This window comes from Protomyctophum bolini (genome assembly GCF_963924005.1).
Source record: "Protomyctophum bolini genome assembly, chromosome: 19".
Lineage (NCBI taxonomy): Eukaryota > Metazoa > Chordata > Actinopteri > Myctophiformes > Myctophidae > Protomyctophum > Protomyctophum bolini.
The window spans coordinates 27,712,666-27,738,209 of NC_137880.1; the positions used below are offsets into that span (position 1 = coordinate 27,712,666).

The 25,544-nt window shown below is 43.3% G+C and overlaps 1 protein-coding gene across 1 annotated transcript in view; it reads left to right on the forward strand.

Moving 5' to 3' along the window:
- Positions 1–25,544, forward strand: part of LOC308334649 (glutamate receptor ionotropic, kainate 2-like) — a gene marked incomplete at its 5' end in the record, with an annotated part of 102,299 nt that overhangs the window by 33,959 nt on the left and 42,796 nt on the right. The window contains 5 exons of the mRNA XM_080791454.1: positions 9,323–9,490; positions 9,914–10,171; positions 13,564–13,745; positions 15,430–15,483; positions 18,148–18,321. Of these exons, the coding sequence (XP_080647580.1) occupies positions 9,323–9,490; positions 9,914–10,171; positions 13,564–13,745; positions 15,430–15,483; positions 18,148–18,321 (836 nt within the window). The remainder of the gene's footprint in view (positions 1–9,322; positions 9,491–9,913; positions 10,172–13,563; positions 13,746–15,429; positions 15,484–18,147; positions 18,322–25,544) is intronic.

Below are 25,544 nucleotides of genomic sequence, written 5' to 3' on the forward strand. Positions count from 1 at the left end.
GACTGTTGGTTAGGGATGGATATAGGGAGGGACAGACATAGCTGGGCATTGGAGTGGCTGCACTCAAAAAGAAAAGATTCAGCTGGTATTCATAAAATCAAGTTTTTAAATGTTGATGTCCTCACAATTATATAAAACTGTGCGTGCGTGCATGAATGCTTGTGTCCTACATTTGAGGCAACCAGCGTGAGGTTTAGTGCAGTGCTTGGCACTGGCTGCTGACATTCCAGTTCCACTTCACCATCAAGAGGCTTTGACAAGGATTTTGAGTGACTGTGTTTGGCAGTAAATAACAAACACCAGGCCAGGTCATGCAGAGCAGTGAGAGCACTCCTTCTTTTCAACAGCCAAGAGGATAATTGGCCATTGTAATAGCACTCCATATTCATGGTTTTCATAACAATGCACTGAAAGACGGATTAATGTGTGGATATAGAATAGATGGATGGATGGATTGATTGATGGATGGATGTGGTTTATTGAGCTGTTTCATTGCAAAGTTTATGATTTAGATTTGTTTGTTTGATTCAGATGGAGCCTGTGTGTGGACCTCCATCTGAAAATGTTTGTGCCAGGGACAAGATTTCTGTTGTTAAAATGTTAATCTCTACACCAGGACTGTGGTGCTCTCAGTTGGTCGTGGAGGGCATTCGAGGAGCAATTGAGCAGAAGACCCGGAGCTTTGTCATTTTGCATTTAAAAGTCCAATCAAGGGGGCACGGTGGCACAGTCAGTAGTGCTGTCGCAGCTAGAAGGTCCTGGGTTCGATTCTCGCTGGCGACACTGTGGGCGCTGGGGCCGTGTTCTCTCCTCCGCGTCATCAATGCCCATACCCGAGGCGGGGTTGGCGAAAGGGCCTTTCTGTGTGGACAAAAAACATGCAGTAATCCTGGTCTCTAAACTATACCTCCCCCTGGCCAGCCGGGGTGCCTGATAGAGGGGAAATGAACTGGTCGGAATAACGTGTTCATTCCACGTGCTACGTCCGGCCAGGGAAACTTCCTCCTGTCACGTGAGAAGAAGCAGCTTGGGCTCCTCATGCATTGAAGGAAGCATGAGGTCAGTCAGCTGCCCTCCCCAGGTTGGCAGAGGAAGTGTAGCACCCAGGATTACATTAGATAAATTAGAAAAAATGGGTTGCAAAATCGTGGGATAAAAATTATATTTAAAAAAGAAAGTCCAATCAAGGTCCAGTGGGGATGCGACAAAAGCTTAAAAGCAACTAAATCTAAAGGTAAAAAGTCACATTGCACAGTTGCATAAAGTGCTGCTGGATCACTTAAAACTATACTAAACTACAAACAGTATAGTTTGTAGTCCTCTCACACCTCTCACAAGAGAGTTACAGGCATGGGGAGAGAATAGCCTGGGCAGCATTCCATTTCGGGTTTATGATCTGGTCGGGAGCGGATGGTAACTTCGTCATGTTGTAGTCAGTGATTTGCAGTCATCTGGCAGGAATCAGTACTATGAATGGGTACTTCTTATTCAGCCTTGTGGTTTCCTGCCTGATGACTACAAATCAGTGACTACAACATGGCGTAAATTACCACTCCAGACCGGTTCACACTGCGATTTTGGAACACAAACCAGGCTTTCCTCCGAGGTGGAAAGCCTGGTGACACGAGGTTAGGGAGAGTTTTAATGTCACCTTGTCTGCTGTCTTACACCTGTTTGCATTAACAACATAGAGTCAGATTGTAACTCCTCAACCATCACATTGTTCACATGTTGTAAGAACTCCAACTCAAGCACCAGAATGCAGCAAACCTTTTGCAGAGTTGCATGCAGACTAAGCATGGGGCTGTGTCGTAGATTGTACTCATTGTCATGTAGATTTTCACTGGCTGGGATCCAGTTAGTGCATCCCGGGGTCAGAACCTGGGATCTCCTGGGATTGGTTGAAGACTGCCCCTGGCCTGGCGTGGGAAGGTCAGCCCGTCGCCCGCCAGGGGAGCTGCAGATTAACGAGCGGGGGCGATGCCTCCGTGCTGAACGTCATGCATCATCATCCGTTCAGCGCCAAATATGTCAGGGAGCGATTCATTCCACAGGGATGTTTAGGGGAGATATTTACGGAGCGTTTTCCCCGTCGCCACCGGCTGTTCCTCATTCTTAACGGCTTTGAGCGCTGATGCTGTCCGTTAAAGGGTGGTTCTCAAAGTGGTTCCATGAGGCTAGATGATAGATTTTTAGGAGCCAAATGGACCCTTACAGGTCTATAACAACTAAACACTGATTTTATTGTTGCATTTACTATGAAAACCTGCATCTCCCGTATGGTCACGCCTCGTGTCATCACGCCTCCATATATGGTCACGCCTCGTGACATCACGCCTCCATATATGGTCACGCCTCGTGACATCATGCCTCATGACACGTCACGCCACCATATATGGCCATCTCCATATATGAAGATCACGACACTGACCTCATCGAAACCTTGATAACCATACATGTAGAAGAATGGATCATCACTTATATCTATATGAAGCCGGCCAGCAACTCTACAAACCTTTAGACCTGTTCTGACATTCCATATGTTGATTCTCCCCCACCCGTCCTTCCTGTTCTGACATTCCATTTGTTGATCTGACCTCATCAAACCCTGTACACTCAAGACACGCTCCATATATGGCCAGTACAGAATTCATTCCATATGTTGATCTGACCCCCCATGCCAAAGCGCCAGCGCTCGCCCAGCAGTCTGCCGTCACCCAGGCGGATACGTGCACGCGACCTCTCCCTTTTAGGGTGAGGTCGCTTCCTGCCCTCAGGGTGTCTTACTGTAGTGTAGATTGGGGTCCCAGAGACTAAACAAGAAATGACTCGAGTCATTATATATCAGCTTGCAGTCTCTATAGTCATGGTGCGGTGGGGGAGAGGAGAGCGGGCTTAGTGTTCCATTGGCCGTATATGGCTAGTCTCCCATTGGCTTTGAGGCCAGCCAATCTTGAAAATCTCGCCACTACATCGCTACTAGTACTCGAGGCTATCATTGACCAGCTTTGCAAGTTGATACAAAGACAATCAACTGGGATGTCTGTGGCCTGATGCATATAGCTGAGGGTCCTTGAAATTAAATCGTTTGAGAACCACTGCTTTGAGGTGTGTGTGGGGAGGTGGGGGGTGTTGCAGGATGATTGGGAGCTATAGGGCAGTAAACCGAGTGGCCGGCTGACGGGTGTACCTGTGCCACCTGCCCTAGCGACGGGCTTGTTCCACTGTTGCCATGGCATCCACCCTTAGTGCCGACCCCGTGGCTGCGCCTCTGGCTATTAGTCACAGCCGCGTGCAGACACAGTGGACCCCGGCTTTTCCTCGTCTCCTTCCTCCAATGAGATGCTCTGATTCCTAAACCGCCGAGTGCCTCTTGCGGCCATAGCGTGGTTGCATGCATAAGTCACCATGGTAACCATGTAGTCACTCCTGGTCTTGTTTTCCTGGCGAGAAGCATCGTTGAGTGGATCCAGCATAATTGTGTTCTCTTTCATTCAGGACCCCCTCGAAAACAAGAGGATGCTATAGAAGAGGCTTATCCTCTAACACAGCAGTCCCCACACTGTCTTGGCTCTGCACCCCTTTTACCTATAGCTGTTGTCTAGTCTTGTTGTATTTGGCCGAAAATTATACATTTTTTGAGTGGTGCAACCACTCCAAGGAACAGCAATGTCCGTGTCTATGTGTCCGCCCGGCGCCTATGTGACGTTAATGAGCATCATGCGTGACGTGACAGCTACTCGGCGATGACCTGAGGGACATTTACATGCCTGGGGTCGAGCTCACAATGCGTCGATATCATGCGACCTGTTACTGTACTGTGAGCTGATACTGTAGATGTGCTATTTTGGGGGTGCGGTAAATCAGGCTTTAAACTACGATGTAAAAGGAACATAAAACTGAACGGGCAGAAATAAAATAGACCTTTAATCTACAGTATATTCAGGGTAGCGACTAGGCAATCTTCAGTCACATTCAGAATTCATAGAAATGGGAATAACCTCATACACTATGTGCTTATAGTTCCATTTAGAAAAAGAATTGCTAGTGCGTATAGCCTGGTGTTTGAAGCCTTGCTCTGTGTGGGAGAGGTGATTTGTGTGCCCCAATCAGCAAGTGGTGCACTAATATTAAATGACTTTCATTTCTCAGGGAACTTACTCTGCGGTGCGAGTAAGTTACTTTATAATTCTCAATCCAATATGCAACCTTGATTAATTTTCAATAAACAGTCAAAGGCAGTGAGTGTGCGTGGGTGCCATCCTCCCTGGCTGTGCTTTCATTTTCACTTGCCTCTCAATCACAAGCACTAAACACCATCACACGTGCACGCTTGCACACACGCGCGCAAACTTGCAGCTCTCTCTCAGCATACACATACACAATCACATGCACTCTGAGCTCGGCAGACCAGTTTTTTTTCCCTGTGTACTGTAAGCTCATAACTCCTTCAGTGCTTTCATTTGCTGTATAATTTACACCGGTCCTGATGAGGGAGGGCTCTATAATTCACACACACACACACACACACACACACACACACACACACACACACACACACACACACACACACACACACACACTGATTATTTTAGCTGTAATTCACATGGCTGCACTCAGTCCAACCATGCATGGATGGATGGATGAATGGATGGATGGCACATAAAATAGGCTTTTAGCTAAGGGTGCAATAGTTAAAATAAATCGTAAATGGTGCATTTATATAGCACTTTTATCCAAAACGCTTTACATAGATTGTGCATTACATTCACCCATTCCCATACACACTTTCATACACTGATGGCAGAGGAAACCATGCAAGGCACCAACCTGCTTATTAGGGGTTCAGAGTCTTGGTCAAGGACACTATAACTCAGGAGGAGCCCAGGATCGTGCTTGCGGTCCCATACGCAGGGGCGGCCTTAAGGATCGGGAGGCCCCGTTCATGACGTCTTCATTTTAATAATTCATAATTCAGTCAGATAATTAAAAAGAAATTGTGCATTATCGGACTTCAAAGCATGAACAGCATACAGCACAGCCAAGTAGAAAAATACACAAAAGCAGCTTGATTAAACAATTATTTTACTTTGTCTTGAATTACTGTAAGGTATAACTGGGAGGCAGCATAGACTATACAATGATGCAATCGCAACTCTCAGCGGAAGTTCCAGACCCACAGGCCCAGGATGCCGGCCTGGTTCCGACGAGCTGGCCCGCATCCGAAACAATCGAGAAATGACAGCTAAATCTACATTGTATCTACAGAGAGTCCAGCATTTACAGTATATGAAGCCTCAAGGTCAATGAGCAATTCCAACATTTTGCAACTTCGGAGTTGTAATTCCAAATTTTTGTTTAGCGGTTTTGTTAATTTGTTAAGGCAACGGGAGGCGATGGCGATGCGTGATTGTATTGCATTGGCCATAGCTTTCCCGAGATTCCTTGCGAAGCATAGCGGAAGCAAAATGAAAGAACGGAAGGGGCCAATCAGAGGCGCGTGCCTTCAATATTCTGCTTGACGAACTGCAGCGGCCAACGAGGCATCTATATCTTTTTTATATCTATGGTAGTTCACTCCTAGACCAGGAAATGTGGCTCGTTTCATTTCCTTTTAAAACGAAAGGCCTGCGGTGTCCGAAGCTACAGACAGACACAGAGATAGACAGACTGACAAGTACACTGCCAACATTAACAAAGGGTATTACGTAACTAGGAGGGACATGCAGACCGGTGCCCTACAGGCACCAGTCTAGTTATGTTTAAAAACGTTTTTCCTTTTTCTTTTTTTTGTTCTTCTCTTGTCCAAATGCTCGCCGTCCCCCATGTAGAACAAATCTCTTCAATATGGCGAAGAACTAACATTTTCACATGAAAGAAGCATATGAACACATATACACACCACTGAATGTCAGCATCGTAATAATGTCTCTCCTCTCTGGGGCACTGACAGAGTTCACCATGTCTTAATAGCCAGCCAGACCGAGCAAATTTAAGCTGTACAGTGTGCTAAAGAATACTGATGAGCATAAGTTACTGTCCCCATGCTCATTTTCTGATTCGTTGAGCACGGCCCGCTGAGGTCAGCCCGGTCCCTGGGGGTAAGGGTGTAATAACTATCCAGAAGGTTGGAATAACATGATTCCTATCATCTTTTTACGGTGGCTCTCTGAAATCTGCTCTTTTGAAGATAAATGTGCCATCTCAATCATACGGAGATGCTCAAATAAAATCTCATTACACTGTAAAATCATCAGTGTATAAGTGAACTCAGAGACCACTTTAGTTCTTTTTGGTTCTTAGTCCATGAGTCCAGGACCATGAGTGATAATGTGAAAGGTTTGTGTTCAAATAAATAACAGCTGGACTGCTGCTGATCTGCCTTTTCTTGGACAGAACAGCATGACAACATTTGTCAGCCAAAAGTTTAAGCCTGTTCTTTACTATTCGGGCCTGTGCGGGCCTCACACTCTGTGTAATTTAATCAATAAACGATTTAATATCTAGCGAATCTTTAGCCGCCAAACCTGCCCCCTGGAGAGGATCTATAGGAGAGGAACTATAGGCTCATGAACTTGGATCGTGTCTCCAAAATGTTTCCTCATGGGTCCATTCAGCCCACTCATTTTCTTTTAAGTCTGTCTTCTGTAAAGCTTTCAAGCAGAGGGGAGAGGATCTCAGGGTTTAGTCCATCCTGAGATGTTTTTATTTATTTATTTTTTCATGGAATGCCGGCCCTCCCTTTTAATTAGAATTGATTGAAACAAAGTTGTTAAGTATATGTCTGCAGGTGTTATTATTGTTTAACTATTGAAAAGCGTAAGGGCTTGTGACTAAATAATAACTACACTGGATCCATTGGAACTCAAGTTATTATGTTTTTCTATTTCCTGAAATGTAACAGTTTTGGACATTCGGTTTCCATCCATCCAACAGCGATGATATATTCCCACCCCTGAAATCCATCTAGCCTCTTTTTCCTTAACTTTTTCCTTTAATTAAGGAAGTCTGAACAGAACAGAGATTACAACTAGAACAGTTATCACTTCATGCAATGCTGATTTATAAATAATTAACCAGTTTTTAAGGGGCAGCCGGTTCACCGCTGTTGGGATTGCTATAGTAACCACTCTGGTTTGATGTGGTGTGTGTAGCGAAGCCAGTTTTAGTCCAAAGTAGCTTTGATAATTAACACACATCAAGAGGGGTGATTTTTTTTTTATAACTGTAAAGCAACACCATTAAAAATGAAATAAACAAACTAATGTAATGTGAGCAATGTGACGTGAAACATTATGTGGAATTCTCTAATTACACACTTGACTATACGACGGAGTTTCCGCTCACTTCATCCACACTGTAAAGTCTGTTTCATGTTCATGTAGACCAGTGGTTTTCAACCCTTTTTGTATCAAGGCCCATTATTTATTAGGCATTTGAGCCACGGACCACTATTTGATGACATTTAGCCTCGCAGATCTAAACAAAAAACATTTTGTTGTCGTTGGATAACATTTTGTCCACAATTCCATGCTGTATTGAAACATTGATCAAAATAACAATTCTTCTACATTCTCTAATTGTGTAGAATTCTTGTAAATTAAGTAATGCAGATGTTTAACAATAATTGAACTCCTGAGAGTGTAAAATTAATTGAAACCAAATGGACCCATAAGGGTCCAGATGGTTACCAACTCTACATCGTTCAGCTGGGCACCACCTGGAACCCCCTCAAGGACCACTGGTGGTCCCCGGACCACTGGTTGAAAACCATAGAGTGGAAATGTTTGTGAAATGTTTCAAGGTAGAACAATGCACTGGGGCTGTAATTCTGGTGTTGCTTATCGATCAGCTATGGCAGTGGTTCTCAAGTCTTTTCATGTACCCATCTGAACATATGTTTTGGGGCCCTCATACAATAGATACATAAATGTATGTTGAAAGGTTAAAACCAACGTTTCACATTTTCCCCATATGTTTTTAGAATAGCAGATACAAGCTCACCGTGACAGTCCATTGTGAGCTTGTAGATCTGCTATTTTCAAATGGCAATGTATAGTGTTTACTGTTCCGGGTCAGTTTCCCCACAGCTTCATTTGATTGGCTTCCAGGTCATATATGCTGCTGAGCCAATCAAATGAAGCTGTGGGAAACTAACCCGGTAAACACATTGAGTACAGGAAGTGCATCAAAATAGAAGCTCCGGGGTGCCAGAGTAGTCTGATCGCTTTTACTCTGAAAGCCATGAACCGGAAACACTTTATTAAAAAAGTTGACTTGACAAAGTGACCTCACAATCCCCGACCATCTTAATATATTTATATACGCTCCAAAAAGCGTTCATATTTTGCGGGAGAGACGGATGAGGAGCAGAAATGAAGCGCCAGCATATCGATCTATTCAACACCACGGAGAGCGCCCTGGATGAGGAGATACGAGTCATTCTTTCCGCCGCGCTAACATGGGAGTCAATGACAAGCTAATAGTTGCACAGAGCGTTAGCATACGGCAAGCGAAAAGCGAAATGCCAAAAAAAATAAATAGGAAAAATTCTACCGAAGTCCTGATGTCACTCGTTCATCACCTGGGTTGAGGAAGTATGGAGAATAACATTGGTTCATCTTAAAATCATGTCAGCACTGTAGTCCAAAAGTAAACAATCTGTCTCTGTGCTATTTTCGGGGAGGTGGCTCGTTCATTTATGATAGTCAGTCACTTATAGGCCTACCTATTTGATGCAGTCTGTTTCTGGCGAAAATGTAACTAATTGGTTTCAGTTGGTGCTATTACGAGATTAATGTCGCAAATCTGTTTATATAGTTGGTAAAGTCGGAAATTTCCTACAAAATGTCAGAATATTGCCCTGCACCCCTTTTGTCTTTTTGTTTTTCTTTCACCAAGATGGTCCTAATATGCCGTCATATTCATATGCACACAAGTAAAACTACCGGGATCATTTGTTTATTTTTGGAACACAGTTCTAATTTGACGCAATATAAAAAAAGGAGAAAACACGTGACCCAGGTAGGATGTGTAAATTACACTGAAAATGAGTTTGATTACTCAGTGTAATTTCGAAAATAAACAACTTGAATGAACATCAGACTTCGGTGCTCTATTGGAGCCACAGTGATCCCATGTGGATCCCAAAATTCACAATTCCACTTGATTACATTTTTGTTTAAAAGTTTGGCTCATGCCAGAACATCCCCAAAATAGGGACACCAGGTCGAAAGTGCTTAAGGAATGTAATTCAAATTCCAGACATGGAAAGGGCTGTTTAAACCTTTTGTTCTTTGTTGTTGTCGTTTTCTCAACTTAGGAGGAATATTTGAATCCATTGAGAGCGGCCCCTCTGGAGCAGAGGAACTAGCCTTTAAATTTGCCTTGAACACAATCAACAGGAACCGAACCCTCCTCCCCAACACCACGCTCACCTATGACATCCAGAGAATAAACATCTTTGACAGCTTTGAGGCCTCCAGGAAAGGTGAGATATTTGTGCGCTATAGGCTATACAATCTCACACTCCATCAGGTTTGTGACGAATTGAACTTGCACTGCTCATAGATGAAAAACCATTTCTTTGCAAAGTAGGCCTACATTTTTAAGAAACATGACAAAAATCATTGGCGCCTATTTTTTTCTGTTGCTATTTGCAAATTTCCCTTGAATGCATTCGGTTAACTAAATAACTGAATGAAAATGTTCTATTGGATTGAAGAGCTGCAATTGTACAAAGAATCCTTAAACATCCTTAAAAACAGCAATGTATTACGTGCTGCTTGTTTGATTATGAATAACATGAGATGGCTTTTGGAAATGTAGATGTTAATGTATTTTAACTGTTGGTACAGTACACCTCCCTTTATCACTATCTTTCTCCCTTCCTCCCTCTTCCTCCTGCCGTCAGCCTGTGACCAGCTATCCCTGGGGGTGGCAGCCATCTTTGGGCCATCCCACAGCTCATCGGCCAATGCGGTGCAGTCCATCTGCAATGCCCTGGGCGTGCCCCACATCCAGACCAAGTGGAAGCATCAGGTGTCGGACAACAGGGACTCGTATTATGTCAGCCTCTACCCAGACTTCTCCTCACTCAGCAGAGCCATCCTGGACCTGGTGCACTTCTTCAAGTGGAAGACCGTCACTGTGGTATACGACGACAGCACAGGTACAGGTACAGTGGGTGTCGACTATGTATTTATTTATTCATCTAGCAGAAATTGTAGTAGTGATGGTGATGGTGACGATCCCGGAATTGAGGACTGTGCAAAAAATAACTATGCAAACTCCCAGCCATGTCAAATGAAAGTACTGTATGGCAATGTCTGAAAGAGGGAGAGATAGAAAGAGGCAGAGAGAGAGACACACCGAGAGAGACAGCGATAGAGACCGGCTTTCTTCAGAGTTTTAACAGATTTGTATCCTCCTGTCAACTTAGCTTAGGAATCAATAGCTTAACGTTCTGCCTCAGTCCTCCAGGTGAATCCCATGTCAGTCTTCCGTGAGAGTGAGCAAGAGTGTAGTATTAGGGTGGGAGGGGAGGGGCATTTCCTAGAATGACCATATGTCACTTAAGATCAATGCCATTCAGAAGTTTTGTGTGGTAGTGGCTGCCATCAATAAACACAGACATTCATCCACTGAGTTATGTCATCTTGACAAGATGACATAACTATCAACTTCATTATGTACATTGTGCATTTTACAAGACGAGTGATCCTTTAGCTTGAGTGCTGTTACATTTGTGTGGTTTAGAAGTTCAGTGGTTTAGAAGTGAGAAGTGCAAGGAATATTGAGTAAGCTGTGAGCATTGCCAGCCGCCGGCGCTGAGAGAGCAAGCTGTCCCCTGTCCACGTACTGTAAATTCAGTTGTCCTCAGATTATTGGCGACAAAGTCTTTCAGGAAGTTGAGCAGCTGACTCTTACTGCAACCAGCTTGAAATGAAATGCTGCATTTACACGAGAAAAACATTTAACTTGCTCTGTGCTGCTTGGATGCCAGACCTGACAAACGCTTCCCTACTCGATACAGAGCAGATCCTCTCCTTCGCCCTACCATACAAGAAAACACCCCAGAGACCATTACTCACCTGAGCAGAATTATCCAGTCATGATTCAGAGTTTCACTACATACAGTACGTCCTCTGCCCCCTGTCCATCAGAGATGCAATGAGTCAGTCCAGACTCCACATTCCTTCCAGTACTCCATGATGATGATGACCCTAAAACATACATTCATGAAATAATTGTCAATGTGACTCTCCAGCCACATGCCAACTCTTCATGACAATTTATACTTGCTGCATCTTTGTAGTGTTCGTGTAGCTGCGTCGTAAATGTCGTGAATCTTGTCGCCATCTCATGTCTATTACAGATTTTAACTCGCACAGTATACACTGACAGCACATGACTAAAAGAAAAATACAAACGTTGAGAGGAGATTCATCTTTAATTAATTTGGGGTCTCTGGTGTGTCTACTGTCTACTACCAAAAAAAAAATTGACAACCCACTAATGTTGTGGCCTGGCTATTTTTTATTGGAACTCTCTTTTGTCTTCTCTCCTTTGGCTCTTGTTGCATTTCACATTATGATAGACACATCTCTCTTGTTAAGCTTTTCAGATATCAAATATATTTTACATTTTAAATATTGTTTTAGATTATGGATTTTGTAAATGATAATTGGTTGCCCCTCCTTAGGTACCCTGATTTGAGGACTCACCTCTCTAAATACAGATTATTCTATGCATCATTGCGATTCACCAGCCCAGCATTATTCCTTCTCTCTGCTCTCTTCTCTCTGTTTCCTGTAACTCTACTAAAAAACAAACAAACAATAGCACATACAGTAGCAGTTGAAATTGTATACATATAGTCACAGTTTTCCTGCTGTATGTCTTAATGATCAAGACTAGAATACAGAGCTCCAGTTAGACTGTCCTCCCTGTCTTGCAGCATGCCTCTAGCTCACATTTCAGGGGATGACCATCTTACCACCATCGGCGCCTGTGCTGGAGGACACCCCTGGGAGCAGTCCCACTCGGCACTCGTTTGCCTCCCTCGGACTCATCTCACCGTCCTCTCCAGCTCATTTCCTTCCCTCGTCTAATCCAACACCTCAATGCTCTGATGCACCCGTGATTGTTCTGATGACATGCCAGAGGTCCTTTTTTAAAAGTTGACTCCTTTGCATGACAGGGGCGAGTTTTGAGCTTCGACGTCTCCTCTAGGGAAGTGTCTCCGCTGTAACTCACCGGAGACCCCAAGAGTGTCTAACAGTTGGTATGAGACTTCCATCCCTCTCAGCCCTGTCCCAGGCCAGTCCCTGTAATCACACGGCTTCATGCTCCAGGGCCTCAAGTGCCACTGATTGGAGTCTATCTGACGGCTGGCAGGAGAAACTATCGGAGGGGATAAAATATTCACACTTGGCCGTCAGGGGATCCAACAGAAAGTCTGAAGGCATTAGGCCAGAGCCTACAAACATCCACACTGAGAGTGTATCCCAAAGGCTGAGCTCCCCGCCCTGACAGATTTTTATTTTTATTTATTTATTTTTGCCAAAAAAACACTCCTCCGGAGTATCTATCTACCTATCTATCAGGATTACTTGAGGGGAGATCCCGAGGAGCGTCGGGGGGCGACTTGCTGCTCTGCACAACAAGGCCTGCACATTCCTATTTCACAACAATCTTTCTAGAACCCCTGGGAGACTGAGCCCCACTCACAGTTGGACCAATAAACTGCACACACTGCACTTCATCTATAAAAGAAAGAAAGAAAGAAAGAAGCTGAGCCATCTTAAAGTGGTCCTACAGAAAGAAAAAGAAAATCCTATCTACCTCTCCAAACCATCCTCTCTCCATCCATTTTATATCCATGACAAGTAATCATTTCTCCCATCAATCTAGGCCCTTTCACGCCTGGTCTCTGAAGTTCTCTTTGGAGAGAAAAAAAGTCATTGTAATCTCATCACAGCACTGCAGAACAAGAGAGAGAGGGGGGGGGGGGGGTAGAGAGAGAGAGAGCTTTCTACTTGACAGTGTGAGGGGGGGTTGAAAGGTGAAGATAGTAGCACTATGATGGCACACAGTAGGTCTCCCTTTGGGGAAGTAGCCAGGCAAACAGAGCCCTTTTCTTATCAGAACAGATCTGAAGTGCATGTGAGAGGGGCAGCATAGACCCTGACTTTCCATCAAGATGAAATTGGATCTATTCAGTGCTATTACTGGTTACAACTTACAGCTTGTGTGAATCCCTCATACAGTAGCAAGGATGACATTTCTGTATGAGGGTGTTTGGGGTGCTTTCGGTATAAAATAATGTGATGCGTTCTGATGCGTCAGTGTTAAATGATGTTTATAGGACTGTAGTACACTCTGTGCTTGCTTGCTTAAGTGGAAGGATCAATTGCCCATAAGCTTTTACAACCTCCCTCGCCATCACCATTACTTCTAAAACTGTGAAAGATTTACTCCCATAATGCTGCATCTTTTGAAAATAAGATATAAATCTGCAGCTTCAGTGTTTCCTTTCAGCACATGTCATTGTGTCTGCAGGGCTCATTCGACTGCAGGAGCTGATCAAGGCTCCATCACGATACAACATTCGCTTGAAGATCCGTCAGCTGCTTGTAGAGACCAAGGATGCCAAGCCACTTCTAAAGGAGATGAAGAAAGCAAAGGAGTTCCACGTGATCTTTGACTGTGGGCATGAGATGGCCGCCTGGATACTGAAACAGGTTTGATGCCGCCTCAGGTGTGCCCTTATCATGAACCATGGAGACTCATTAGTTTGACTTTCTTTATAAATGCAAGCGTACTGTAACTTCTGTCTCAATTAAATTCTAATCCCAAATTGAATGAGAATAGGGCATATGGTATCATGATGAAGATAAAAGCCCATTTCTAAATGGACTGAAATGAATCTGCGACTCCAGCAGTAATGACAAAGTACAGCATAGCTAGTACAGTATGTCATGTTTTGTCTCATATACAAGATTTTAAGATTCGCAGGAATCCCACCCTAAATTAGTTCCCTCTGAAGAACCCTGTATTATGTACTTCCTTATTAAATCTTAATCATTCCGATTTAGATAGCTAATTTCTACCCTGTGCATATTTTATCTCTATTTATCTCTTTCCTATACAGCTTTAATGTATGTGTTGTCTGAACAAACATTAAAATGCCACGGACAATGAACAGAGAATTTACGTCATATGTGTCTGAGCAAATCGCAAATCACCATGGTTGCTCTCCATTGCGCAACAAAAGTTTTTTAATCACAGGCATGTAGACACTCGCTCATCCCCTGGTCCAGGGTTGCAGAAGTTTAATTTTAAATAGTCTCATAAGCATTGTGGTGCAAAAATAAATAAACTGTCTCAGCGATATTGTCAGTGTATCTGCCGCCGAATTATTAATATTTTTGCTAGAAACTGTTCTAGCGGAAATATTAATAATTTGGCGGCAGTGACATTAGCGTTTTCTCTCAGTCAGTTGATTCTTTATATCCATATGAGTCAAACCGCTGGGATCATTTGTTTATTTTTGGAAGACAGCTAGTTCTTATTTGAGGCGATATGAAAAAGTTATTGGAATTCTGAAGGGGGGGAGGCGGTTAAATGCAAACCGGGTAGGATGTGAAATAACAATGACGCTCCTCCTGTCATGTCACTTGAGGAGGCACACTGGAGGATGCCTACTTACAATATTCGAAACTTCTCGAAATGTACAGAAACAAGGCCGTTTATCAGGATATTTCTTGCGGAATGGTAGAGAACGGCTACACGCTGCAATGTCAGATTGTTTTTGGTTAAAATAGAAAGGAGAGCTCGTAGTCCCGATGCCAAAAATATCTGATTCAAATCTGATTTATTTCTCAAATCTGATCTTTTGACCCGACCATTCACACATTTTCAAGTGACCAGATCTGATCTGTGTGTTCAGACTGGCAGCCAAATCCAGCCTGAATCAGATCTGTGCCACATCCAGATTGGAATCTGATTTGTTTAAATAAGTCTAAATGCAGTCACATACAAGTCATGGAATCTGATTTAGATCAGGTTGTTGCTTTCGGTGTAAATGGGGCTGAATGTTTTTTGGAGCGTTTTAGTCATTGCTGAATGTCTGAATACCATTTTCTTTATTAAAATGTTGACATATTATTGCTTATAGCTACTTTAAAAGTAAAACATGTTCTTCTCTTTTCAGTTAAAGGACGCATTCACTGCGTTGCTTTGGTTCATGAATGTTTTACGTTAATGTGCTTTTATGTAAAACCATTCAGCTGCTTCTCTCCTCCCCAGGGTACATTTCGCTAAAGAGATGTCAATCTTAAAGTGTTATTTAACGGGGAGTAATAAAGAAAGTGTTGAAAGGAAGCATTCTGAAGCTTTGTCCTTGCTCTTCTTTCCTCTCTATAGGCTCTGGCTATGGGGATGATGACAGAATACTATCACTACATTTTCACTACCCTGGTGAGTTCTCCAGCTCCTCAAAGGCCTGTTGACTTATAAAAATATAATAACAATCTAATTTGATATGCTCTCTGTATTGCATTGACTATACGCCTACGGTGTTATGGAGTCGTTTGATGATGTGTAGGCTACTAGTACAATTCTCAGTGTTAATTTAACTCAGAAGATAAATAATTGACATTCACGATTTTATTGTTTGTGTGAAGATAATTGAGGCAATCCATGTTCACATCCATACCTTGCTGAAAACATGCAATCCGTCTGCCTTAAATATAGAACATTTTCAAGCCAGGAATTACATTTGAGCTCACTTAGGCTCACTAAGCCTAAGCTAATATTTATCATTGCCCAAAACAAACGGGTCGCAATGTGAACCGTTGAGAGTATATATTTATTATATTTGTTCATTATATGAACATTATATACTTTTCCCTTCTTTGAGATGTAGTCAAAGGTACAATATATCAGCCTTTGAAATGTAGTGGAGTCAAAAGTACAATTTATCAGCCTTTGAAATGTAGTGGAGTCAAAGCAATCCAAGTACAGTACAGATGCTAAGTAAATGTACTTACTCCACCACTGTTTCCATATCAACTAAACAAATTTTGTTTCTGCTCTTAAATCTGTAGCATTAAATGAGTTATCCAGAAAACAGAAACAATTGCAAGATCACAGAAAACCAAAGCAGTTCAATATCATATTTTATTCTGACAACCCTGGTGGCGATTGAAGTTCTCCCTTTGATCTAGCCACTGCAAAGATTGCATGCTGTACGCTCCGGGATGAAGAGCAGTGCGTTTCTCCTGCACTGAGTGGACTGAGAGCTCATAACAGCCTGTGTGGATGAGGCTAGCAACCCATTTGGACTATTATAGCCTTAACAAACGAGATGGCACACTGTGTTTGGAGCACTAAAGGGAATGGGGCTGATGGGGAAAAAAGGCTGCAGGAAATCTGACCTGGAATCTGTTGGCGAGAAGTGGTCATGTACAGAAACACAGCTTCTGATGTAACTACCTGTGGTGCTATTTAGAGTAAGTGGCCACCCAGAAGCCTGGCTTGGATGTTCGAGGCAAGGGAGGGGAGTGGGAGGCATTGGCCGGTTTTAGGCCAATTCCTCTATCACATTTAGACCTGAGGACGATTGTACAAATGCCTTTCTATCACTGAGCAAAAAGCATGGAATACGGATGTGTATATATACAGGAAACTCCCGTTAAACTTTCCAACAAACTCCGGTAAACTCCCGAATTGTACCATCACACCTGTATATTACCGTATATTACTGTATATGCCTGCTAAAGTTGAGGTTTACGGGGAAAATCTAGTGCCCATAATTGCCCGTTAACTCCTCAATCGTTCTCAATTTTTTTTATATCAAGGACATACAAGAATAATGTAATTGGCCGCCGACCCCCATCTGAAAATATATTGTTCCAGGGACCCCCCCAGAAGCAAAGATTTGAGTTAAAAATCGCTCTGAAAGTATTCAAAGATTTGCGCCACATTTTCACGATTTTCAAAAATAGCAGATCTACAAGCTCGTATAGCGCGGCACAGAGTGCCATGCTATGAGCTTGTAGATCTGCTAATTTTCAACAGCTAAAGTATAACATAATGCTGGGTTCCCGTCCAGAATGGGCTATTCTGGCCAGTGCCTCGCGGCGAGGAGGCTGGCCAAGAAGGCTGCTGTGTACCGGTACCTTGCCATGCTGCCTTCACAGTGCTGCAGCAAACACTGACCATTGCACCCCCCCCACCTTTACCTGTCCTCCTCACCCGCTGTTCCTCTGTCAACTGTTCAGTTGAATCCCAGAGACATCTGCCTGGTCAGAAGCCAGGCACTCTGCACACCGGACGATTGGGATGTCCTTTCACTTCCACATGATAGATGGCGGCCCACACGCCTGTAACCTTGAAAGCCTTGGCTTGATCAAGGCCACTGCCTGAGTGCGAGATAAAATGCCTCCCTAAAATACCTTCAAACACGCAGGCCTTCACTCTCTTGCCTCAATGCTATATCTGGCCCACAAATGCTGCTTTAATTTTTTGCAGGTGAGAGCAGGTGCAAAATAAGCAGACTACGGCCAATGATAGGCAATTCATTATCTCCTTGTACTGTAGGGTACACCGCTACAGTATATATACTTACTATCATCTGGTGCAGTGTTTCCCAAACAGTTGTTTTCGTTCGTTTCTGACATTATTTTGTTGGTTAAATCACTGTGTTTGGTTATGGCTTTTATGTAGCTCCGGTTAGCTCATCATAACATGAGCTGCTGTAGCCACTCGTGCTGCGTTGCGGGGTTTTACTCCCATTGGTATAGGAGGCAGCCAATCATGACTATAGGTCGCTAGTGAGGCAGCCAATCGTGACTAGGTCGTGTTTAGAGTCGTTCTTACGGTCGCTACAAGCCCCAATAGTGATTGTAAGCCAGGTTAGCACCTGGCAAAAAACAAACACGTTGTGAGCTTGTAGATCTGCTATTGTTACTAGTTTGGGTCCTGGAGAGACATCAAATTTCTATTTTTGGTCTCGAGCTAAAATGGGAAACACTGATTTAGATTTAGTGCAACACTGGCTTGGTTTGAGTGAGTTTGGTTTGAGTGTAAATACTCACATAAATGCGTAGGGTAATAAAGGTCATCTTTTGGTTATTTTAGGATCTTTTTGCCCTGGATATGGAGCCGTATCGCTACAGCGGGGTCAACATGACCGGATTCCGGATCCTCAACACGGAAAGCGCCCAAGTGACGTCAATCATCGAGAAGTGGTCCATGGAACGGTTACAAGCCCCGCCCAAAGCGGACTCTGGCCTGCTGGATGGATTCATGACGGTAGGTTCAGTCTGCTTACGCTGCCATAAACACCACTGTGCTCGCTGCCAGGGTTCATTTGGACAGAACATTTTGATTTAGTTTTATTCATAGTATTTTGCAGCGGTGTAATGGTGATTCTTTTTTCCCGGGACCACGGTAATTTAATGACGCCACGTGCACGTGTTCACACTCGCGTGTGCCTACAGTGTGTACACAGAACAGCTGTGACAAACTCGTGACAAATTAATTAATTCAAACGATCATAAAACAACAGTAACAACTAGGCTACTGTAGTAGTGTGTTGTTAGTCTTACTGTTGTTACTAGCACCATAATACGCTACTCTACTGGTTCCGACAGGTCAACACTATAGCCTATGTGCCTACAACAGACTAGCCCACATTACTTAACAGGCCACACACATGGACCACTAATAGGCGCGTCGGCAGACACTGGGATTGGGGACACGTTCTAGTGTGCACGCACATGCACCGTACCGTGCCATACCTGCAAGTGCGTGTGATAAAATGATTGGTACCACACCGTGATACTGCGTGCTACGAGCATGACACCACGGTCGACAAACTTTTTTTGTCATGGTTTTAGTCAACTAAATGAACACTGCTTGCAGCCATGCACAAACATGACAGCTACAGTATACTTTACCGCTGAGAGTTCCAACAACCAAGTAAATTGTTAGCTGTGTATTATATGGCAACGTTTTGCGGTGCTTCTGTACCTCAAGCACTTTTGCTATGCATGTTTGCAGAATAACTGATAAAGACGGAAGACAATAGTGTAAATAGCCAGAATCCATGCTTTGAAATATGCCGCGGCTAAGGAACTGGCTGTGAGTATTCTAAGTTGCAATGGCTGCAGCCAGAGAGGGGGGCTCTCGGGATGGGACTGGGAGAGGGTCAATTGTTGCAGCAGCTAGTTGGAGTTTTTATCAGCTTGCAGAGCTGACCATGTATCAGGCAGCTCATACTTCAACACCCAGCTCCTCTTACTTCAACAATTCTCATTCAACTCTTCTCTTCTTTTCATTTCTACGCTTTTTCACCATTGACTTTGGCCCACTCTCCCTTAGCCTGGAAGGACAACAAAAGAAGCCGAAATGCTTAGAATGTTAAAATCTCTCTCTCACACACACACACACGCACACGCACACACACACACACACACACACACACACACACACACACACACACACACACACACACACAGCTGCAAGCTGATATAATATGACTACGAGTCATTTCTTGTTTTGGGGAGGGTAGTAACTCCTGCGTCTAAATTCAGTAATGAGTCAATGTGAAAGGTAATGGCCGTTTATCTGCCCTGCCACCTCTCGCAACTCTCCTCTGGGAACGTGGCCAGAATATGACAATCTGTCTGTGCGCATGCTGAGAGAGAGAGCAAATTGGATGGAAATAATGGCCTTGGAGGTTTTTTTCCTTTTAGGATGCCATCCAAAAAAGCGTGCAACGAGGTGATTTGAAAGTGAAATAAAAAAGGAGCCGAGTCGGTCATGGACGTTCAAGGACTTTCTGTGGCTCCACAAACAACATTTCACAGTCCCCTTTGTTGTTTTTGACCAATTTTTAGCTTTTTTCTAGCTGCGTGTAAAATCTGAGAATTGTTGGAATCATAAGCCCTATAAATATTGTCGCTATGTTTCAACATCAATGAGTGTCTCAAATCAACAAATGGCTGTCTATTATACATATCCATATGTCAATCAATGACCTAATCCACTCTTATACTTTGCTATGATGTCTTGCCAAAGATTCATTGGTGTAATTAAAAACAAACCAAAAAAAATGTTTCCCCCTCAACCATCAACATGCTGATTCTAATTCTATTACATTATGCACAATAACAAGCAGTGGTTAGGAATGCAAAAAGATTAATGAAATGCATAGAGAGATTAAACGTCAGCTGATGATATTTCTTCTCTCCGTCGGAAATTAATGGATATGAGTGGAGGATGTGGAATTGATTAATTAGCGTGGCATGAATCATTTTTGTCAGATGCTAGAGTACATATTGACAGATCCCACTGGACTAGAACCGCCTTTAAATAATAAATAATACGTCCAACGGCTCATGCAAGCTTGATAAACTACTTCATTAGCACGCTCTATTTATAAGTCCAAGCAGTGATGTATTTTCTTTCCGGAACGTTCGTCCCCACAGGATTCAATATAACGACGGAAGTAAAAATGTACAGGATGATGAAAATTCATAAAATATGAATCGGATGTTTTGCCGGTATTGGCCTGAGTGGGAAAATTCCTCTGGTGTTTAAAAACATTGCATTTTTTTTTTCCTTTTAGAAAAATAATGAATTGTAGTTTAATAGTTTAATAATTTGCCATTTAACGTGCAGGTCTCTTTTGCAGCGAATCATTAAATGATGAGCTGGCAGAGGGGGGGTCTACGGCAGAGGGGGGGTCTGCGGTAGAGGGGGGTCTGCGGCAGAGGAGGGTCTGCAGAGGAGGGTCTGCAGCATCCTACTGCGCGTGACCTTCCTAACGTTGCTTCTCATACCTTGTTCTCTTTTCTCGTTCTCGATGCCGAAGCCTCACCGTTCAGGCTCCGGGGATCGTTTTGTGCTCGCCTCCTCTCTGTGACCAGGCAACAGTTTATGTAGCCATGGTTTTAATGGTTACCGGGACAACGCCATCTCTGTCACACAGCAAGGTGACACGGAGGATTGATTGAGCGAGATGAGGCGGGGGGGGGGGGGGGGGGGGGGGGTGCGCAGCGTGAGAGGAGCAGTGAGAAGACGAAGTCAAATGGAGGAGTGGGGGCAGAGCGAGGTGGAGGAGATGTACTGTTGGACATATAAGGAGAATTCCAGAATAACCATTTTCTTACCTTTTTTTAATGTCATTATTGTCCAATAACGAGTGGCACCGGTGAAAAAGATGACATAACTCAAATCAGAGCGCACTGCAGCTCCGACATGCGACATGTGCATGCTCGGTCACACGCTAATAAATCGCTTATTTTTTTATTGCTCGAAAATTCGTATTTTTTTCTACACCGTCTTTCATAAATATCAAATTAGTATATAATAGGACGATGTCATGATAAATTAAAATCTCCACGATACGATTATTGTGAGTGTTTTTTATATCACGGATCACGATAAACGAAAACAACGATTATCACCCCATTCCTACTTGTGACCCATAAAACTAGTCCAAAACACAGATTCAATGTATAATCACAGTGGCTATGGGTGAGTGAGACCTTCAGACAGACAGTGCTCTCTGCTGTGTAAGGGAGAGGCCTTATAATGAGACATATAAGACCTACTAGTAGTACAGTATGTCAGCCTGACCAAGAAACCCACTCTGCGTGCGTGCGTGCGTGCGTGCACGTGTTGGGTATATTTGTCTGTACAGTCACTATCTCTTGAAAGCCTGGGTATCGAGGCTACTATCTCCATAGTAATTATCAGTCCAAACTGTCGTCTTCATCCTCGATTTGCCAAGCGGCTGAGTTGTAGATCAACAGTGTGTCCAGACCAGTACATGTACTTGTATATGATAGAGAGATAGATAATGGGTGTTTTGTTATTTTTCCCCATGTACTGTAATTGTTGCCTGCAGCTAATTAGATATTTGGTTGTAATCCTTTCTGATGTGAGTGCTGTTAATTCCCTGTCCTCTCAAGACTCTTAATTGAAAATTACGTTTTCCCAGTAGTTTCCCTCGTTAAGGCCGCTTGAGGCAAATGCTTTCTTCATATAGCGTTTCACTGAGCTGTGTAACCTCTGCACATTCTTGCCTTTTCCTTATACTTTTACCCATGTTTTCCTGACAGTGTAGCGATTGCCAATTAATTCCGCCCTGAATACTGTGGCCGTTGTCACTGCTGACCCGAGGAGTTGAAAGACCACATGCCTCCGAGCCACAGGGGTCCCTAGTGCAGTGACAAGGACGCCATGATCCCTTCACACCCACTAGCAGCGCCAACGGCGCTCTGTGGAGCGCCCGGCCAAGCCTGCATTGCATGAGCTTGTAGATCAGATATTTATATCTGGGGCTGAAGTGGTTAATGTATCTGAATGTCCACTGGTTAATCAGTTCCCAAACATTGCATAAGCTGTAGAGACATAATATTTCCTATCCACATATATGCACATACATGAACCTGAATATGGCATATATACAGTATTCTACACACATATATATATATATATATATATATATATATATATATATATATACATACAGTTTGGGAACCACTGGTGTATGTTTTGTAATTAATAACAAAATCTACAAAGTAACTATAACGTTTTAAAGTAATTGTAGTGGAGTAAAAGTACAATATTTGTCTCTGAGATGTAGTGGAGTAGAAGTAAAAGTACTGAAAATTGAAAAATACTTACCGTAAGTACAGTACTTGACTAAATGTACTTACTGTAGTTACTTTACAGCACTGAACATGACACAAACATGAACATCTGTGAGAGTTAGATTAGCATACAACATTTAGCTGTGTATATATGCATACACCGCAAATCTCCATAGATAAATCAAGCAATTAAACAAAACATTTGTGCACAATGCATGCTCGCAAGCCCCTTTTGTTCTCCCCTCTCCAAAGCAGCCAGTCCAGTTGTAAAACACTGTGTGCCTCGGCTGCTTCGGCTGACTATAAACACGGAGAGACAGTTGGCTGCTGGCTGCCGGATTTTGGTAAGCTCACTCATCATAATGAGTGAGATCGAGGCAGCAGCAAAATGGAATGAGAGATTATGAAGACAGAGAAAAAGATGAGTACTAGAGAGAGAGAGAGAGAGAGAGAGTTGTATGAGTGAGTGACAATTAAAACCTATGTAAAAAAGTATGTAGGAACCATTCTTATAGAGACAGGAGGTCATCAAGCAGACATTAGAGCATAGATTTCTGAGTCTGCTGCAGAAAAGAGATCTTCTTCAGGGTTGGGGTCTATTTTTATCGTTGCAGTTGTATCATCATACAAACATTACAATACCTCTCAGCAGTATTTCCGCAATCGTTCATTTGATTTGGCATTGGCAGATGATTTAGGTTCGCTTCGGGTTGTCTGATGATGTGATGACACATCCCCACATACTGCACTGTGCGTGTAACTGAACTGGCTGACTAGCAAAGGTGACACAATCCTCTATAGTGCCATGCAGGGATCAGGGAGGAGTTTCGCTTATTCTGGTTACCATTTTCCTGCCTACCAGTAGGCTATAGTAGTAGACTGTTAGGCTACATTTTCCAGCTTCACTGTGGAGACCATTGTACTGTAGATATAAAATAATTAAATTACGTGAGGGGAGGGGAGACGGCTATCAGATCAGAACACCCGAACATTTTATGTTCAGCGAATAATAATAATAATACCACCACCGTCGATCCAGAGCCATAGAGTAGAAGAGTTGTGACTTGTGACAAGTCAAAGATAGTAGAGAGATGGAAGATGGTGTACTGCAGTGACAGTATACACACCAGCGTCACTGACAAGCCAACTTACGAACTACAGACTGGCAGCCAAGTAGGCTAGCATCCTACTAGCCTACACGTAGGCAGGAAGATGGTGCCCAAATAAACCCAAATCCTACCCAACGCGTCACTGATCCCTCTCCCTATAGCAATTTGTAACAGCTGTAGATTTGCTGAAAACATTATGTACAGTATGTGCATGTATGAACGTGCATTCTATGCCACAGCTGTTTAGCAGAGAGATGACTGAGAGTCATCCAGCACTATAGTAACATCCAAGGTTATTATTGGGTAGAGAGATCGTCTGTTATAACTATCAGTAGTCAATAGTGTTGAAGTGAATTGCTAACCATCGAAGCAGCTGCCGCTCCATCTCGTGGCCGCCGCTTCACGCAGCAACCGCCGGTAAACTGCCGGTAACAGCCGCGGCGCTGTGTTTGGCCCGACATGCGTTGCGTCATGCTTGTGGTTATGGTTAGGCTAAGGGTTTGGGGTAGAGTGTCGGACGAGAAGGCGAGAAATACTGGCGCCTGCCGCAGGTGTTCCGTGGCAGCTGTCGCTGCTGGAAAATATGCACTCACCCTCGCTCCTCTTTTTATCCTGAATCTAGAGAGAGATAGAGAGAAACAGACAGACAGAGAGAGACAGTTTCAGGTGGAACAGCCCTCAAGCCCTCCATGCCGCCCACACACTGAGCAGCAGCATGGAGCCACATGTGAGGAGGCACAGGGTCTGTGTCTATTATTATGCTGTGTGTACTGTTTGTGTGTGTGCGTGTGCGTGTACAAAAAAAATATATATATTGCTCGCCATGACCATATTGTCATCGACCTAGTGTCTGATGCAGTTCGAAAAATATATGCCAGCCAGTGCAGAAATGTATAAACATTCAAGAGTGTTACCGGATTGGTTTATTGTGCATGCGATGTCTTTGCTAACATCTCAAATGCACCTGATGATGTTTTCGTTGACACCAGCCACAAGGAAGTCCTGATATTGGAGATTTGTCATACTGATATTTGGAAGCCTGGGCCATGTCCATAAACTGACCTCGAGTGGCCTAACAATTGCTGGTCTTAATAGAAGTCATAAGTCCAACATACAGTATGTTGATTGGTGCATCAGGGTCCGTACGTGAAGCATGATGCACTGCAGAACAGATGTTTTTATTCAGTTGCCGAGGCTCATCTGTTTCTAAACCTGGCCTCTTCATGCAGAGCATCATTGTGGCTGCCTAGAATCTCAAGTCAAAACAAGGAACAAAGAAATACCTCCACTGTGATTCTTTCCACCAGTGCAGGATTTCAGTCTAATGAGGCGACAGGTAATACAAAATGTAACAAAGGGCAGTACATTTCACGATTGTGTTGATTTTTTTTCTCCTAAGGAAAGAGTCAAAGTTACTGTGTAGGTTTGCTTTTGTTCGGTTTTTATTTCGTTTTGACTCCACTGCCAAACTGTTATTCACTTAGGAATTAGGTTAGTCATGGTAAATTAATAATCAGTCAAATGAGCGTTCAATTTCCAAATGCATCGGAATCACAAGCATTCTTGTGAATCACGCAGTACTGTAGTTAAGTGTGCATGCATCTGAGGTAAGCACGCTTACTATATCCACGCTTACTAGCCTATATATATGAGTAAGCACTCATCCGAAGGAAAAAAGGGAAATCTTTTCAAAGACGACACAGCTGCTAGTTAATGTTGCGCAGCGTTTGCAAAGCCTGCATTTACCTTCAGGGATTCTGTC